General features: G+C 44.0%; 1 protein-coding gene across 4 annotated transcripts in view; it reads left to right on the forward strand.

Moving 5' to 3' along the window:
* Positions 1-6,026: 6,026 nt before the first annotated feature.
* The window catches only part of LOC309380894 (amphiphysin-like), a 93,925-nt gene continuing 81,194 nt past the window's right edge, over positions 6,027-18,757 (forward strand). Inside the window, exon 1 of one of the 4 annotated variants that reach the window (XM_081931100.1) lies at positions 6,027-6,343. In XM_081931100.1, the coding sequence (XP_081787226.1) occupies positions 6,272-6,343 (72 nt within the window). In that variant the 5' untranslated portion in view covers positions 6,027-6,271. The remainder of the gene's footprint in view (positions 6,344-18,757) is intronic. The other 3 variants (XM_081931103.1, XM_081931102.1, XM_081931101.1) reach the window with 3 other exon arrangements.

An 18,757-nucleotide genomic window follows, 5' to 3' on the forward strand; every position in this document is an offset into this window, starting at 1 on the left:
AAATATCAAGCTACTCAAAGCACTGAGTCACCCCAAGAGGAATACTTATCTGGATGTAGGAGCCTAAGGGATGAGCAACTTTCATCAGGTGTTAGGGCTGCAAGGGCTGCAACTGTTATGCTTAACAAAAAAAGTATCATAACCTCACTAGACAAATTATACCACCAGCCTAATTATAAAACATAAAAATAACAGTCCTCAAACGATCATCATGCGTGATCCTTTAGGGATGGGCAGCACCAGTCTTAACAGTGTTATGGCCTCTGTACCAACTGTTTAAAAATTCATCTTAGTCCTCTGTTCATACTGCACCACTTCAGCTGGATCACTTTGCAGCATTTGATACTCATGTTAACCTCTTTCCCTTCCCCCACTGCCTAGTCACTGACTTGCATTCCTGGGTAAAAAATAAACAAAAAACATTTAACATTGGCTATTTGTGTGTTGTGAGCAGACACTGTAAGCCAGGGGTCAGCAAACTTTTTCAGCAGGGGGCCGGTCCACTGTCCCTCAGACCTTGTGGGGGTGCTGGACTATTTTTTTTGGGGGGGGGAGGGGGAATGAACGAATTCCTATGCCCCCAAAATAATCCAGAGATGCATTTTAAATAAAAGCACACATTCTACTCATGTAAAAACACCAGGCAGGCCCCACAAATAACCCAGAGATGCACTTTAAATAAAAGGACACATGCTACTCATGTAAAAACACGCTGATTCCCGGACCGTGTGCGGGATTGAGAAGGCGATTGGGCCGGATCCGGCCCCTGGGCCTTAGTTTGCCTACCCATGCTGTAAGCAGTCCAAATCAGCACCCTGGACAGCTCCTTTGCCATTTCTCCAATGTGCTTCTGTTTACCAATGTCTGCCACTTGTTAACCATCATTCGAGTTTTGCTTTTTAATAGTAAAAAAGCACAAATGTAGTTGACACCCTTGCTGGCTGTAAAATAAACCTACCATGACAGGAAAAAGAAAATGATGATAGATGTGCCTTCTAAAAATAGAGAAAGCAAACTTGTACTGCAAAGTCTTGGTGTGTCTTTTTGAGCTTTCCAACTGTGAAGGAGTTGCTTTAAAAGTATCCCAATTATAGCTAACTTGACTGTACACCAAGCAACTACTACAACTGCACCAACAAATTAATGAATTGATGAATGGCTTCCTCCTGTTCCACACCTTAACACTCTTAGCCAATTCACCTCCCAGGCCTGGATTTCCTATTTCAATGTGGGTTAAACTTTATTTTCCTGCTTTTTGAGAGGGAAACATTCTGCAATGGGTCATAAGTCATAGCTTTTGCATGTAAAAGGTCTAAGGTTCAGTCTCTGATAACTCTAGATAGGGCTAGGAAAGACTGCTCTCTGGGACCCTGGAAAGACATACCAGACAGTATTGACAATACTGAGCTAGATGGAGCAACTATATGACTCAATATGAGGCAGATTTGCATGGGCACATTAGGGAAGATGCTCCCAGTGGTCTTACCCACATACATAGACAAGCCTTCTCTCTCCCCACTGTCACAATGGAGACTGTAAGCTCCTTGAAGGAGTAGCCTATCCTTTTGGTTTGTGATGTTCTGTCATGTTCTACACCAGTAGCATTTTATGAATGATAACACTGGCTGTTAAGAGGACTTGTCAACAGCTCAACAGCTGTGGTGCTTTGACTGTGGGCAGCGTGGCTCTTCTCTGCTCTTGATTGTATCTGCCACACAACTCCATTGACCGTTATTTTCTGATAAAATTTGACAGTGTCACCTAGCAACTTGAGAGTTTGATTATTATTATAATAGTTTATTATATTTATGTCCCACTCTTTATCCCAATAAATTCAGGGCAGTGTACATAGTACTCTCCTCATGCCCTGATCCTCACAACAACCCTGGGCAGTGGGCTAGGATGAGTAAGTCTTACATGCACAGAGTTATTACCGAGTGAACTTCATGGCTGAGTGGGGATTCAAACTTAAGTCTCTCAGGTCCGAACATGTCACCACCCTGGAGTTAATACACAATTTTTCTCTCAAAGTTGCACAGGGCTTCAATGACACTCAGCAGTGGTTAAAAATAAAATGTTTGCCATTTTGTTGTTGTTTAATTGCTTGAGCTCTTCAGTTGCTCGAAAGATTCCATCAACTGTGTCTCCGAAAAATTTTACACATAATAATAATATTTTGTTTATATCCCACCCTCCCCAGCCGAAGCCGGGCTCAGAGCGGCTAACAACAGTAAAGTAATGCAGCATTCTAAAATCAATTCATTCTAAAATCAGTTCAAATCAAATTAATGGCAACCATTGGGCTAGTGTTCTGTGAAGAATTACCAAAGGAGGGGGGTCAGGCTGTGCCTTGGCCAAAGGCCTGGTGGAACATTACTTGGGAAGACAGGCAAAGTAATATCAGTGTACTGGAAGAAGCAAAGATCACCGGTGTTGAAGCAATGATTCTTCAACATCAACTTCGTTGGACTGGTCATGTTGTGCGGATGCCTGGTGATTGTCTTCCAAAGCAACTACTCTATTCCGAACTTAAAAATGGAAACTGTTATGCTGGTGGTCTACAAAAGAGGTTTAAAGACTGTCTCAAGGCAAATCTTTAAAAATGTAGTATAAGCACCAACAATTGGGAAGCACTTGCCTACAAGAGCTCCAGTTGGAGAACAGTCTTTATCATAGGTGTCATGGGCTTTGAAGACACTCAAACTCGGGGCACAAAGGAGAAACGTGCTCAGGGGAAGGTACACTTGGCAAACCCACACCGTGATCAACTCCCACCCGGAAACCTATGTCCCCACTGTGGAAGGACGTGTGGATCCAGAATTGGCCTCCACAGTCACTTACGGACTCGTTCTTAAAACCGTGTTTATGGAAGACAATCTTACTCGGCTACGGGAGATCGCCAAAGAAGAAGAAGAAGCTTGAGCCTTTCAGCTGCTGGTCATGTACAGACAGAGGAAGACAGTATGCCCATATTTCTGTTTCTTGATGTAACTTTGCAAATGACACCCATGCTTAACCTGCTCAGAAAACAAACTTTGCCAAAAAAATACACTGTTCAGCTCATGTTCACTTTTATGTTTAACCACAGTTGCAAGATGTTTTCAGGTTATTTTTTTTATTTATTGAATTTATATACCACTCTATACCTGCAGGTCTCAGGCTGGTTCACAGAATAAAATAAAAATAAAAAACCACAAAATGCATATTCAAAATAAAAACAACAACAACCCAATAACCCACTCTCCCCAAAAAAACACCCCACATTTTAAAAGGGCACAAGATGTCAATCAAATCAACCAAAGGGCTGGTTAAAAAGGAACGTTTAGAAGGTTGCCTTCTAAAAAAATACTAAAGCAAATTTATTAAACTAAACAGATTTTTTGGAGAAGAAATGTGAGAAAAAATTCTTATAAGAGATAGTTGAAGAATTGTGTTTCTATAGTGATGTTTACAAGGATGGAAATTTAGTTAGAAGGAACATCTTACATTTTGAGGAACTGCTGTTATTATTACTCCTGCTTCTGCCTGAGATTCAGGCTTTGAGTACGTCAGTAAATATAATTTCTTAATTTGCAGTCCCTGGACTATATCATTTATAAGCTCTGCTTCCTCAAGTGTTAAAGACAGCGAATACCTGGCAAAACTCCAGAGAAATGGGAAGTCAAGCTATTTTAGGAAATGCCTGCGAAGAAATGAGAGAGAGAAGCAATCTCAATCCATGCAAATCCTCTGCAGGATGCAGCCCAGTCCGATACCTTCACATTGGAAGCATCGTTCTGGCAATAAATCTCTTGGGTGTGTTTGGATTAGGAGAACAGATGGAGCTGTGGAAAGGATGCCTGGACTACAGGCTTCACGAGAGAGATGCTCAAATCCACACTTTCAATATTGGTGGTGTATCCAGTTAGAAGAAGTGTGACTAGCTTGTGCTCATGCAATGCCTAAGTCACTCCTTGCTTTTGATAAGATAGAAAGTGAACTTCATGTAAACTGTTTGAGCTGTCTAGGGATGAGCTTATTCCTTGCGAATGCCCCCTTCAATAACCCACACAGGACATGGTCCTGCCGAAGTTAAGCATTTCAAAGTCCATTAGTTTCAACAGGAGAGTTAAGTAATTTCTTTGGGACTTTAAAGTTCTTAACTAGGATTGGATGTGTCCATATTATTTGGTTTTTAGCCAAGAATGAATAAGGATATGTCTTTTTCTTGGAATTACTTCTACATACCTCTAAATCAGGGAGGCAGCCTTTGGATGAGATCTGTCCCAAAGCCTTTTTTTCCAGTCCAACCCAATTCAATTCAGGGAACTTTTACATATATATATATATATATATATATATATATATATATATATATATATATATATAAATCTATATTTATAATCTCAGCTGGGTTCCACATTTTTTCATTCACATGTGAGTCTTGATTGCTTAGGTATGGAATACTCCAACTAACTGTTATTTAGAGACTCGGTGTAGTAAGAGTCTGTTGCTCCAAGGGCGGGCCATCTGATTGGCAAAATCCACTTCCTTGACCACTGTCTGGAGCAATGGCTTTCAACCCTAGCTCTTCCATGTGCAAAACACTGAAGTCCTTGTGCCTCAAACAAGATCCTAGGCCTGAGGGCAGAGGTAGCCAATATGGTGCTTTCCCAGTGTTGCTGGACTGCTCCTCCCATCAGCTCTAGCCAGCATGGCCAATGGGCAAGGATGATGGGAGCTGGAGTCCGTCAATATGGGGAGGGCCTTGTGTTGGCTTCTGCTGCCTTATGGCATTGCCAAAGGTGCTTCCCAGCCAAAGGAAAACACACAACAGATAGTTAATTGTCGAAGATTACACAGGTGCTTCTACCGCTCTGCACCCCAATCTAGCGTAGAGGCTGCACACATGCAACCGGAGACTGCGCCTGCGTGGCAACTTCCTCTGCTCATCCCTTTTCAATCCCCTGCTGGTTCTGGGAAACAGTGGGGCAGGAGAGGGTGGGGAAGCACCTGGACCTTCACTTGCCTGATCTACCTCTTCCTCATCTTCTGACCCATCCTGTGCTCCACCCTCCAACTCTGAACTTTCCCTTGCCTCTAAATCTTGTCTCCTGGCTGGTACAAGTCTCCACAAAGCGCCGACCCCCCTCTCCCAAATCAGACTCCGGCCTCACTTCCCCCACGCACACACTCCAGCACCTTGCCAGTCCCTGACAGGCATGTTGTAGGAATAAAGGTAAAGGGACCCCTGACCATTAGGTCCAGTCGTGACCGACTCTGGGGTTGCGGCGCTCGTCTCGCTTTATTGGCTGAGGGAGCAGGCATACAGCTTCCAGGTCATGTGGCCAGCATGACTAAGCCGCTTCTGGCGAACCAGAGCAGCACACGGAAACGCTGTTTACCTTCCCGCCGGAGTGGTACCTATTTATCTACTTGCACTTTGATGTGCTTTCGAACTGCTAGGTTGGCAGGAGCTGGGACCGAGCAACGGGAGCTCACCCTGTCGCGGGGATTCGAACCACCAACCTTCTGATCGGCAAGTCCTAGGCTTTGTGGTTTCACCCACAGTGCCACCCGCATCCCGGAATAGTAGGAATAGTAAGTAGTAAATTCAGGAGATCCACTGGCAAGGATGGATTGCTTTTAATCCCTCTAGATTTGACCAGCGAATAAATTGCTGATCTAAAAACCAAGCTTTCCAATTTAATACATCTCTTTTGCGAATAAGCATGCACAGTAATTGGTTCCTATTGAAGCCATATTGACTCAGAGCCTTTTTGCTACGTAAGCATTATCGGACACATTATCTAAGATTAAGATGGACTGGGAAGCAGAAAGGGACAACTGTTGCTCATTTTGCGAGTACATGTTTCCCACTAGATTGGCAAACCAGCCTTAATCCTGGCCGTGGGTACCCGAAAGTAATCCCCGCATCTTATTTACTTTCAAGAAAATATGCGTAGGATTGGAGCGCCCCCCTTCCCAGCATCCTACGCACGTCTGTTCAGAATTAACGAGGAGGGCTGCACGGGATTGCAATCTGGGCGTCACGTGTGAACACGCTTGACAAGCCCTCCTCGCCTCCTCCGCTCGCCACCCAATCTCCCTCCGGCTTGACCACTGATGCACCAGCTCCTCCGTCGCTGCAGCTTTAAGACACCTCCCTCCTGCTTTCCTTTGTCCCTCCTCTTTCTCTCTGGGATCCGACCTCCATCTCTCATCTCCCTCGCTCTCTGCAGCCGGGCTCCGTGTGATTTCCCTCCTCGGCAGGATCCCTGCACCAGCCACCATGGCCGACATGAAAACAAGCGGCGTCTTTGCGAAAAATGTCCAGAAGAGACTCAGCAGAGCGCAGGAAAAGGTAAGCCGGTGGAAGGACCGAAGGGGATGCAGGTGGCGAGGAAAGGAGGCGCCCGCCCGCCTGGGGGACCTTCTGCATCCACGGGGCTGCGGAGATAACTGGAAGGCTGTGGGGGCAACGGGGAGGGGGGAAAGAAGGTCCTTCTTGCGGCAGTTTCTGTGGGGGTGCAGAGAAACCTCCTCCGAGGAGGGGAAAGCGCCCCGCGGCGCCCGCTTGGAGCAGAGGCTCGGAATGCGCCTTTGCGCGCAGCTGCTTTGCATCCTCTGCAGAGGGCCTACGAGAGGCAAACCCCCTCCTCCCGGGTCCCCGATCAGGTTTCTCGATGGATCTTGGACACAGCGATCTGGCGGAGCGCTGGCATGTGGGCAGTGATGCTGAATTACACACACATACACACCTGAGGCCCCCGCCCCGCCGCCGCCTTAAAGACGCGCGAACAAAAAATATCTCTGGAGCAGCTCCTCGCTGCTGTTCCCTATCTGCCTGGGCTGCTAACGGAGGGACTAAGGCACGTCCTTCCCCCGGAAGGTCAGGGGAATCCGAGGGCATCGGCTGCAAGGCAAGAAAGAAGGGCTTTCTGAAAAGAGAGATGGAGTGAGCTGCGCTATTCTGGGGACCCGGGGAGAGGCGGGCACCAGCTCCCAGCGTCTGGCTTTCTGGCTGTTTGCGGATTTGGGCCTGTTTGAAATGCGCCCTTTGAGGCACGTCTGCAACTGGCGAGTGGATTGTTGAACGGGGCTCTCCAATGCGCGTTTGGCTAATAAATACCCAATAATGTTGGTGGTGGATCCCCCCCCCCTTCTCTGCTGGCAAGCTGCCAGTATCAGTGATGTTATGTAATATCCCTTGTCCCATTTAGTCATTATTCTCTTGAATGAAGTGATCCGAAATGGATTGATGCAATGGCACAACTTATTTTCAGCCCAGTCAGTGCTGTTCTGTCGCTAAGGGATGAATCATGTATTGTTTGCACCCAGGCTGGGACCCCACACAATGGCTGAGGCTGCACTGATCTGCCTGGGACATTACTGGAGACGGTCCTGAGTTTCATACTTGGGCCAGTCCTTAGTTTGGCACAGGTGCTTGCATCGAGCATGTGTGCCAAGCTGCTCTGATAGGTGGTGCCGGCTTGAGAAATTTGAGGTCCCTTGGGCAAAGTGCCTTCAGTGGACCCCAGAAGGAAGGAGATGTGGACTGGGTGCTCCCCCACTCTGCCTCTGAGCTTCTAGTGGGATCCATGCCAAGCACAGATGTCAAAGAGCAGTTGTGCCTTTGGCACTCTTGAGACCTCGAACAGATGCCCGACTTGGCCACTCTCTGGAGACAGCCCTTCTGATGGTGGCTGGTGCAGAGGACAAGATCACCTTGCACATTTTCATAAAGGTGCTGCCTGGGTGAAGCCAGTTTGCAGTGACTGAGAGGGTTTTGTGGTCCTTCCTTTACTCCCTTCCCATCTTTGCGAGAACATTCAGGGCATCAAGCAAGATTTTCTGAGCCCCCGTAAAAAATTTGGTTAGGAGAAGAAAATTCTTGGGGCACATTGATTGGGTTTGCTTGTACCACCTGCTTGTTTGTGGCCTTGATAAAACCACAGGGAGAATAAGTCCATTGGTAGCCTGCAGTGTAGAAGGAGGATTGCATCTGCAGAGCGGATCTATTCACAGACCGAAAGATTTGGCTGTTCCTCGGCCCCACCTCCATGCTTGCACACTTTCCATACTGTAAGAGGATTGTGTTTCTTTTAATAACCACCCAAGCTCATCGTGAACTAATGTGATCTTCCTTGCCGCGCTCACTTGGAGAGCGGGGCAATCAATTGCTAAGAAGGCTGTCTCTAAATCACCTCTGTGGGCATTGCCAAAGGCCACCTTGCCTGTGTCACTGGACTTTATCAGAGTCTCCTGCCAGCTCTTCGGTGAGCAACACCTAAGAATTCAGAGACACACCTGCATTTCCAGCTGATTAAAGATATTCCTCTGGGCACTGATGGTCTGTATTGTCCTGTTTCCTGATGGTCTAGACGTAAGGCTTCTTAATGTTCAAGTAAATGCTGGCAGGGACAAGCAAGAGATGGTTTGACTCAAAATGGAAGGATCTAGGCTTCCATTTTGGATTTAGAAGACCATCTTCTAGCCAAGTGGTGAGCAAAACACTTAGTTACATGTAGTTTCATGTGCAGAGTATCAGCCAGCCTACCTGCAATATCTTCCTTTGCAAGTCTCAGTAGAACAAATGGGTCTTGGATAAGAGTGCAGAGAGGGAAGATATCACAGTAGGTTTTGTCTTAAATGCCATTTAATAAATGGCACATGTATAGCATGTGTTAGTTTGAATTTGTTGCATTTCCCCTCTAGGAGTGAGCAACACTCACCTAAGTATAGAAGACAAGTGAGACCTGTAACAAAATGTTGCTGTGTGGTGTACTCTTGTCCTGTGTTCTGGCCAGCCAGTCATGCCCTTTCCCAGGATACTCTATTGAATTCCCTCCTGCATTGTCCTCTCCACTCCACAACAGAGCCAACATTCCACGGCCACTGAGCATGCTCAGTCGTCCTCAGGCTGCTTTGGTTTTCTCCCTCCTTAGAATTTCCTGGCCTGGCCTACATGTGTAGCAGAGAAAGAGATGGTGGAATGAACTGGGCACTTGAGGTGGTATTTTGGGAAGTCACATTTTGAATGCTCTCTTGTGTTTATTAGCTCCCTGAAAATGGAAAGGCTTCTAGAACAGGGTGGGGAACTTCAAGCCCATGGGCCAAATGTGTCCAAACATCTCTATCCAGCCCTCAGGACACTTCTCAGACCATGCAGCTTTTGTCAGCCCTGCTCTGTGCGATCCTAATGTTTTTGCCTTGACCTGTGATAATGCCTCTTGCTTGCCTTAATGGTGTGTGTGTGTGTGGAAATCTCTGACTGTTGCATGGCTGGACCGCAGCCTATAGTACAATAGCAATAGTCAGGGCTGGCGTATCCATGAGGCCAGGTGAGAAGACCACCTCAGGCAGAAGGATCCACAGGAACAGCAGATCCGGCCTCCAAGGAGTACATTGCCTACTGCTGCTGCTGTTGTGGTGGCAGTGACAGCTGTGGCACTCTCCTTGGAGGCCAGATCTGCCGTCTCCTCGGCAACACCCCCCACCCCCGTTGCCTCTACAGCGGCATCTTGGCCAATAGGAGGCACTGCTGGTCTCTTCCCACACTTGTTCCTGATGTCAATCTTCACTCAACCCTTCTTCCTTAGTGGGGTGGGGGGACGCCATTTTGTGGGTCGCCTCAGGTGCTAAAAAGTCTTAGTCCAGCCCTGGTAACAGTTTTCCACCTCTGATACAGAACCTCTCCCTTTCTGCTTATTTCCTGTTTCCTGGGGTTTTGTCTTTTAAACAATGCAGGGAAGGGGTGAGGGATTTTTTCACCCCAGCAGGCCAGCTGTTGTCCCTCACCCCTTGCAGGCCACATTTGACAGAAGGGTGGGTGCCCACTTCAGCCGACCATCTTTGCCCCATGGCAGAGCCCCTTTTAAAGCACTATTTTCTGCAGTGCCTTGAAAGGGGGTGTTGAAGATCTGCCCGTCGGCTGGTGTCAGATATGATGTCAGCTGGAGGCCAGGTGGCTGTGGCTTACCTGAAATGGACGTGGGCTCAATGGGGGAAGTCTGGAGGGCCTAATTAGGCCGGTGGGCTGAAAGTTCCCCACCCCTCTATTGTAGAAGTTGTAATCTCACACCGGCAGTCTGAATTCAGTCTATTCTACTTCCTCATTCTGCTGTATGTGTAGACCTGTGTGCTAGGACAGGGAAATTGGGGAAGGCCCATAGCTCAGTGGGAGAACACCTGCCCAAGGTTCCAGGTTCAGTCCCTGAAATCTTCGGACAGGGCTGAGAAAGACCTTGGCCTGAGATCCTGAAGAGCCAGATGGACCAATGATCTGACTTGGAATAAGTTCGCTTACTATGTTCCTGAAATTCTGAATAATAATAATAATAAATAATAATAAATTTATTTATTATTTATACCTGCCCTTCTGGCTGGGCTTCCCCAGCCACTCTGGGTGGCTTCCAACAAAATATTAAAATACAGTAATGCATCAAACATTAAAAGCTTCCCTAAACAGGCTGCCTTCAGATGTCTTTTAAAGTCTGGTAGTTCTCTTTGACATCTGGTGGGAGGGCATTCCTCAGGGCGGGTGCCACTACCGAGAAGGCCCTCTGCCTGGTTCCCTGTAACTTTGCTTCTCGCAGGGAAGGAACCGCCAGAAGGCCCTCAGCGCTGGACCTCAGTGTCCAGGTAGAACAATGGGGGTTCCCAGGTACCTTGTAGCTTAGAAATTGCAGATCAGGCCTTGAGACTATGGACTTTTCATTTGGTTTTGTGCTTGGCTTGTGCCTAAAATCTAGTGCTGGATCCTAAACAAATGAAAGCTGGAAATTCTGAAATCCTTTCCAAGCCCCATTGACCCCTCAGAGAAGTTGAGGTTATTCCCCAGTTGAGCACTTTGAGTCATCAAGTTGGTTACACAGGTTACCCCCCCCACACACACACACATCTCTTAAGGCAGCCCATCCCATTCTGTATCTAGCATTCCTTGGACTGAAGTGCTCCAAGGCTGTGGTTCAGAGTAATCATTGAAAGCCCAATAATCACCTGTGCTTCATCATGCGGATGAATAGGCTGCTTTGCAGACAGAAGGTCCCATATTCAGTCCCTGGCATCTCCAGGACTGAAACCCGGAAGAGCTCCGACCAATGATGAGCCAAATAGGCAGGTGGCCTGACACAGGGCACAGAAACCTCTCAGGCAGACACTCAGGCATTCTTCACCTGTGACATTTTGCGAGTCTTGTGTGTTTATATTTTGTTCATTTATTTACAAGATGGCTTTTCCATCAGCAGAAGTCTTCGAAGTGGCACACAGCATGAAAAACAATAAAACCCAAACAACCACAACAATAAAGAAAGGTTTTTAAAAAAACATCCTAGTGCACAAACCAGCGGAATATTTCAATAACTACAATATAGCCTTGGATTGAGATCCAGGGTGGGGGAAAATCACTGTGGGATAGCTTTTTCCAACGTTTATTTTCGGGGGGGGGTGCAGGGGTGCGCATACCCCTAAACATTTTGTGAATCTACGTTTGGCCTCATTGAGGGGCAGTATTTCAATATGAGTAGGAAAATGAGAGCATCCCTCCCCCTACTGGATTGTGGAATATTTAGTCTCTGGGAACTGCAGGTTGTTTTTGTAAAGCTTCTGCCTGGATGTTTTCCTTTCGGTTTGTCTTTCCCATGGGATTTACAATTTGACCTTGCCACATGGACAGCTGTGGAATGAGTGGTGCCGCAAAAACAAGAGCTGCCAAAAAAGCAAAACAATCTGAGCTAGTACAAACAACTTTGCCTGTGCAGCCTCGCAGATCATCAGTTCCAATTGTTACAGGTCTGCAAGAAGGAGAAACTAAACAGCCAGCTTTTCGGGACATGGTTGCAGGAGGACTAGATCCTGTATCTAAGGAAATTTTGGAACAGCTGGCAGCGTTAAATAAAAAGGCTGATGAGCAGGCCTCTAAGTTTGATCAGGTGACAGCCACAATTAACAAACTGACTGACCAAGTTTCTAAAAATTTAGAGGCCATTGGAAACTTGCAATCAACAACAGCAGAAAATCGTAAATTAGCTGAAGAAGCAAATTTAAAGGCAGACCAAAACAAAAAGAGGATAGAGGAAGTAAGAGGAGAAGTAAGACCACTGAGCAGACAGCTTAATGAACAGCAAGCCTACCTGTCCATGGCAGAATTGAAAAATCGGGAAAGCAACCTTAGGATCAGGAATATACCAGAACTTGAGAAAGAAGATTTGATCAGCTACTTGACGGCAGAAATATCAAAGTTCTGGGGCATTGCAGAAGACAAGGACTTTAAAATTGTCACCGCCTTCAGGCTGGGAAGAGTAGCAAAGAAGGACAAACCAAGAGATTGCTTGGTCATTTTGAGATCTAAGCAAGAAAAAGATAATATACTCGGCCTTCATTTTAAAAATACATTGGTGATTCAGGGAAGGACTGCAGAAATCTTCAGAGACATACCGAAACAGCTGTTGGATTTAAGAATTGTATATAAAGACCTCGCAAGCCTACTGAGAAACAACACAATCCCTTATAGGTGGGAATTCCCTCAAGGACTATCTTTCAGCATCAAAGAGAAAAAAGTGAGAATTAGATCAGCAGAAGACCAAGAAAATTTTTTGAACGACTACGGGGAGGACCTTCGGAAAGGAGTAGCAGGTGCCTGGCCACCACCTCCGCCTGGTGCAATACCTCCAGATCTTGACGGCAAGAAAGACACTCCTACTGGCTAACAATTTGATTCAAGATGTCTCTGCAGCTATTTAGTTGGAACATTCATGGTGCAAATTCCCCTGAGAAAAGGAAAAAGATTTTTCACATCTTGAGAAAGGAACAATTGGACATTATATGCCTACAAGAAACACATGTGACTAGGCTCCATAGGAGAGTTTTAATTAACAAAAGATTAGGCCAAGAATTTGTTTCCTCAGACAAAGTTAAGAAAAGAGGAGTAGTGATTTATGCAAAAGAGAACCTAGCACCAAAGTTGATATTTAAAGATGAACAAGGAAGAATTTTGGCGATTGAAATCCAAACACAAGGAGAAAAATTTCTGATAGTAGGAGTATATGCACCAAATGAGGGCAAATCGGAATTTTATAAAAAGCTGCATGAGATAATGTTGGATCATATAGACTACACCAACATCATTTTGATGGGAGATATGAATGGAGTCGTCTCCACACATATGGACAAGTCACAAAACCAAAATCTGACTAAAGATGGCAGACTACCTAAATCTTTTTTTGAACTGACAGACAATATGGACTTGATCGACATTTGGAGGACCAAAAACCCACTAGGTAAAGAAGGGACTTTCTTTTCTGAGGCTCACCTATCATGGACAAGAATTGACCAAATTTGGATAACCAGAGGGCTGGCCCCTAAGACAAAAAAAATAGAGATCTGCCCTAAAACTTGCTCCGACCATAACGCATTGAAAATGGATCTGAGACTTGTGCCAGCTGGATCCTTCAGATGGAGAATGAATGACACTTTGTTTAGAGATCAGGAGATTGTGAAGAAGGCCCAAAAAATGTTGAAGGGTTATTTTGAAATTAATATGAATACCCCGGTGGACAAGAGAACAATCTGGGACGCAAGCAAAGCTGTAATGAGGGGGTTTCTGATTCAACAAAATTCTATTAAGAAAAAACTCTGGAATGGGAAAAGAGATAAGATTTTAGAGAAGATACGAGAGGGTGAAAAAAGGCTTAGACTTAACCCAAAGTCAAAAGAAGTGTTAAGAGAAATTAAGTTCCATCAAGCACAATACGCCAAATTGATAAATCAAGAAGTAGAATGGAAAATTAAACAAATGAAACAAAGATCTTTTGAATCAGCAAACAAATGTGGAAAACTATTAGCATGGCAGCTGAAAAAGAGACACAAACTGAATTCTATTACCAACTTGGAGGTTGATGGAGAAAGTATTCAGAAACCAGAAGAAATTAGAAAGTGTTTCCAGAGATATTTCAAAAAACTGTTTACTCAAGGTCCACAGGCGGAGGAGGAGATTATTCAATTTTTAAAAAGTAATGGATTGAAAAAATTATCCCAAGATAAACAAACAACCCTGAATTACAGAATAACACAGCAGGAAATAGAAAGTGCCATTCAGAACATGCAATTGGGGAAATCCCCAGGCCCAGATGGACTCACCTCCAAATATTATAAGGTTTTAAAAGATTATTTGATTCAACCATTAGTGGAGGTGTGCAACCAAATTATGGAGGGGAAGGGGGCTCCGGAATCGTGGAAAGAAGCATTCATCACTCTGATACCAAAATTGGAATCTGAAAAGACTCAACTTAAGAATTATCGTCCTATCTCACTCCTGAATGTGGATTACAAAATTTTTGCTGACATTTTGGCAAGTAGATTTAAAAAAGTTCTGAATGAAGTAATTCATAAAGACCAAGCAGGCTTTCTCCCTGGTAGACATTTGTCTGACAACACTAGGAACATTATAGATGTTTTGGAGCTATTGCAGACAAATATGAACACAAGAGCTGTATTAATTTTTATAGACGCAGAGAAAGCCTTTGACAATATATCTTGGAAATTTATGAAGAGAAATTTGGAAGGGATGGGAGTGGGAGGGGCGTTTCAAAATGGCATAGAAGCAATCTATTCAGAGCAAAAAGCTAAATTGATAGTGAATAATGTGGTGACAGAAGAGTTCAGAATTGAAAAAGGAACACGACAGGGGTGCCCCCTATCACCCCTGCTATTTATTTCGGTCCTGGAGGTACTGCTGAACTTGATTAGGAAGGATCGGGTGGTACAAGGAATACAGGTCGGAGGTAAACAATACAAGTTGAAGGCCTTCGCAGATGATTTGGTTTTAACACTACAGGAGCCAGAAGCTAGTACTAAAAGAGCTTTAGAATTAATTTATGAGTTTGGTCAGGTGGCAGGATTCAAGTTGAACAAACAAAAAACAAAGGTTTTGGCGAAAAATCTGACTTCTTTAGAAATAGATGAGTTTCAGAAAGAAACGGAGTTAACGGTGGCTAAAAAAGTGAAATACCTGGGGGTGAACTTGACGGGGAAAAATTTGAACTTATTCAAAGATAATTATGAAAAATGCTGGATTGAAATTAAAAAGGATTTAGAAATCTGGTCAAGATTAAAACTTACCTTGTTGGGAAGAATTGCAGCTGTAAAGATGAATGTATTGCCAAAGATGTTATCTTTGTTCCAAACCCTGCAGATCGTGGATAGAGTGGAGTGTTTTGGAAAGTGGCAGAAGGACATTACGAAATTTGTCTGGCAGGGCAAAAGGCCCCGGATAAAACTTAAAATACTAACAGATGCTAAAGAAAGAGGGGGGTTTGCCCTGCCGGACTTAAGGTTATACTATGAGGCAGCATCCTTCTGCTGGCTGAAGGATTGGTTTCTACTAGAAAACACTGATGTCCTAGATCTGGAAGGGTTTAACAATGCTTTTGGATGGCATGCATATTTGTGGTACGACAAGGTAAAGGTACATAAATTATTCAAGAGCCATATTGTCAGGAAAGCTTTGTTTAATGTCTGGACTAAATACAAGGACTTACTTGAAAATAAGACGCCGAGGTGGTTGTCACCAACGGAGGCGAAGACCACCAAAGGACTTAACATGGAGAGTGGTTGGGCTAAATATTGTGAGATAATAGAAAAAGTTGGAGATAATTGGAAGCTGCAGAGTTTAGGAAAAATAAAGGACAAGGTGCGAGACTGGTTTCTCTATGCCCAAATTCAAGAGATGTTTAAAAAAGATAAAAAGATTGGTTTCCAGGTGGAAAAATCAAAATTAGAGACAGAACTACTTGAACCTAAGATGAAAGTGCTCTCAAGAATGTATAACTTGCTGCTTAAATGGAACACACAAGACGAGTTAGTTAAATCAGCTATGATTAAATGGGCTCAAGACATTGGTTACAACATCATGTTTGAAGACTGGGAAAGGTTATGGAACACCGGTATGAAATTCACGGCATGTAGTGCCTTGAAAGAAAACATTATGAAAATGATATATAGGTGGTACATGACCCCAGTCAAACTTGCAAAGATTTACCATTTGTCTGATAAAAGGTGTTGGAAGTGTAAGGAAGCTGAAGGAACATTCTTTCACCTCTGGTGGACATGCCCGAAGGTGAAGGCATTCTGGGAAATGGTTTATAACGAGTTGAAAAAGGTATTTAAGTATACCTTTACTAAGAAACCAGAGGCCTTCCTCCTGGGCATTGTGGGCCAGAGAGTGACAAAGAAGGATAGAACTTTCTTTTTATATGCAACTACAGCAGCAAGAATTCTTTTAGCTAAATATTGGAAGGTACAGGAGCTACCCACGCTGGAAGAGTGGCATACGCAGCTGATGGACTATATGGAACTGGCCGAAATGACTGGCAGAATCCGAGACCTGGGAGAAGAGGCAGTGGAAGAGGACTGGAAAAAATTTAAGGACTATTTACAAAAACATTATAAGTTATGTGAATGTTGAGAATTTGTTAAGTTTTTAGACAACAAGCTTCAGATTCCAAATTTTGATATTGCTGGAATTTAAGTTTTGATTGTGAAACGACTAAAGTCTAGGGTAAAGTTTCTATATTGAGGACTGTTGGAATTGTGAACTAATAATATTTCCCCTAAACCTAATATACAATTGAGGAAAGTACAAAAACACAGGAAACAAGGTATTAATTTGCTGTAACTTTATTTTATTGAAAAAGATGCAGGGGATGGAAGATGTGGGGAAGTCCAGTAGATCATGAAAAATTGTTTTGCAAAGTACGATTTTTTTCTTGCTTATAACCTTTTTTCTTTTCTTTCTGTAAAACTGCCTTTGTTGAATAACTGACGATGTATTTGACCTTGGAAAAAAGCAAATAAAAACATTATTATAAAAAAAGGAAAATGAGAGCATCCCTAAACATGTTTTAAAGAGGGGGAGCATTGGCTTTTTCTCTGCAAGAGAATACAGTGGTACCTCTAGTTGCAGACACAATCCATTCTGGGATGCTGTTTGCACCCTGAAAAGTCTGCAACTAGAGCGGCGCTTCTACACAAGCGCAGAATGCGATAGAGCTCTTCTGAACATGTGTGAAGTGCGCAGAACGCTTCAAAACTCAGAAGTATACACTTCTGGGTTTGCCACGTTCGCAAGCCGAAAAGACACAACATTAACCTAACACAACAAGAGGTATGACTGTATGTAATAAAATCATGCACAAAGGCGTTTCCCTTGTCTGCCATTGTTCTTTGGAACATTTATTAACGTCTTCCTTCTTTGCACCATTAATGCAATGCTTCAACCTTTTCCTTATGGCTGTTTCACAAGTGTCAAATGCCAAGGGCAATATTTTGGGGAGGGGAGGGGCTTTCATATTTCCATAGACTTGCAAATGATTAATACTGTGTGAATCCAAATAGGCCCTAGGTGGAAGGTACACCCTCTTGGGGTTGTAGTAGGAAAGCTCAGTGAAGATGGCAACCCAGGATGTGGCAGCTGTGAAAAAGGTGAATGCCACGCTAGGGAATATTGGGAATTGGATTGAAGCTAAAACAGCCAGTGCCATATTGCCACGATACAAATCTATGGTGTGACTACATGTGGAATACTTTGTGCAGTTCTGTTCACTTCTTTCACCTCAGAAAGGATATTATAGTGTTGAAGAAGACGAAGAAAAGGGCAACCCAAATTATCAAAGAGATGGAGCAACGTGCTATGAGGAAAGATTGGAACATTTGGGGCTTTTTAATACAGAAAAATGGCAAGTAAGGAGACACACAATAAAGATGTATAAAATAAAGTGTGGTGTTGAGAACCCAACCAAAATGACGAATCAGTCTTTGAGGATTAGAAACCTTTTGTAGGCTAGCTAAAGAACTATTATAGTTGCATGAAAACGCAAGCAGGGTTTGAAATACGAGAAGCAGTAGAAAGACGTTAAGCCGAATAACTCAGGACGTACATGGTATGTTAAAATATGCAGCATTAAAGGAAAAACAGAACATCGTGGGGTGGGGGGAGTCAATGGATAAATTAAAGTGTGGATGGTAAAGTATTGTGGATGGTATGTATGTAAACTTTTGAAAACTAAATAAAATTTAAAAGAGAAAGTGGACACGAGGGACAATTCTTCCTCTTTTCATGATACTGTATTAGAATATTTAATGAAGTGGAATATCGAAAGATTTAGGACAGGCAGAAGAAAGTGCATCACATAGTTAAACTATGGAATACACTCACAGAAGATGCAGTGATAGCGTGATTCGTCAGATATCTTTTAAAGCCATCAGTGATGACAGGCCGCGATGAGTATGGTCTACCTCCACTGCTGGAGAAAGTGGGCCTCTGATGACCAGTTCCTGGGAACTGCAAGCAGCAAGAATGATGTTGTCTTCAAGTTCTGCTTGCAGACTTCCTTCCTGTACACCTCTGGCTGGCCAGGATGAGGACAGGATTCTAGACTAGGTAGGCCTTTGATCTGACCCAGGAGGACTCTTTTTATGCGGGCGCTCTACAAGTGGGGTGCCACCACAGAGAAGGCCGTCTCTCATGCCACCACTGCCCTCAACAGTGGGATGCAGAAAAGAGCCGCCTCTGAAGATCATGGGGCCATCTGTTTGAATTTAAGGCCATATGTTCATTACTTAACGAGGCACTGTAATGAACTGCTGTTCATTATCCACTTAATTTCTCCATTTCCACATCACATTTATATGTAGACATACACGGATCGAACGACATCTAAATATCAGTTAATTGACTTTGATAGCAGGTATTAAGATATTTGTAGTGCAATTCTGTACA

This window comes from Podarcis melisellensis (assembly GCF_964234715.1).
Source record: "Podarcis melisellensis genome assembly, chromosome: 12".
NCBI lineage: Eukaryota > Metazoa > Chordata > Lepidosauria > Squamata > Lacertidae > Podarcis > Podarcis melisellensis.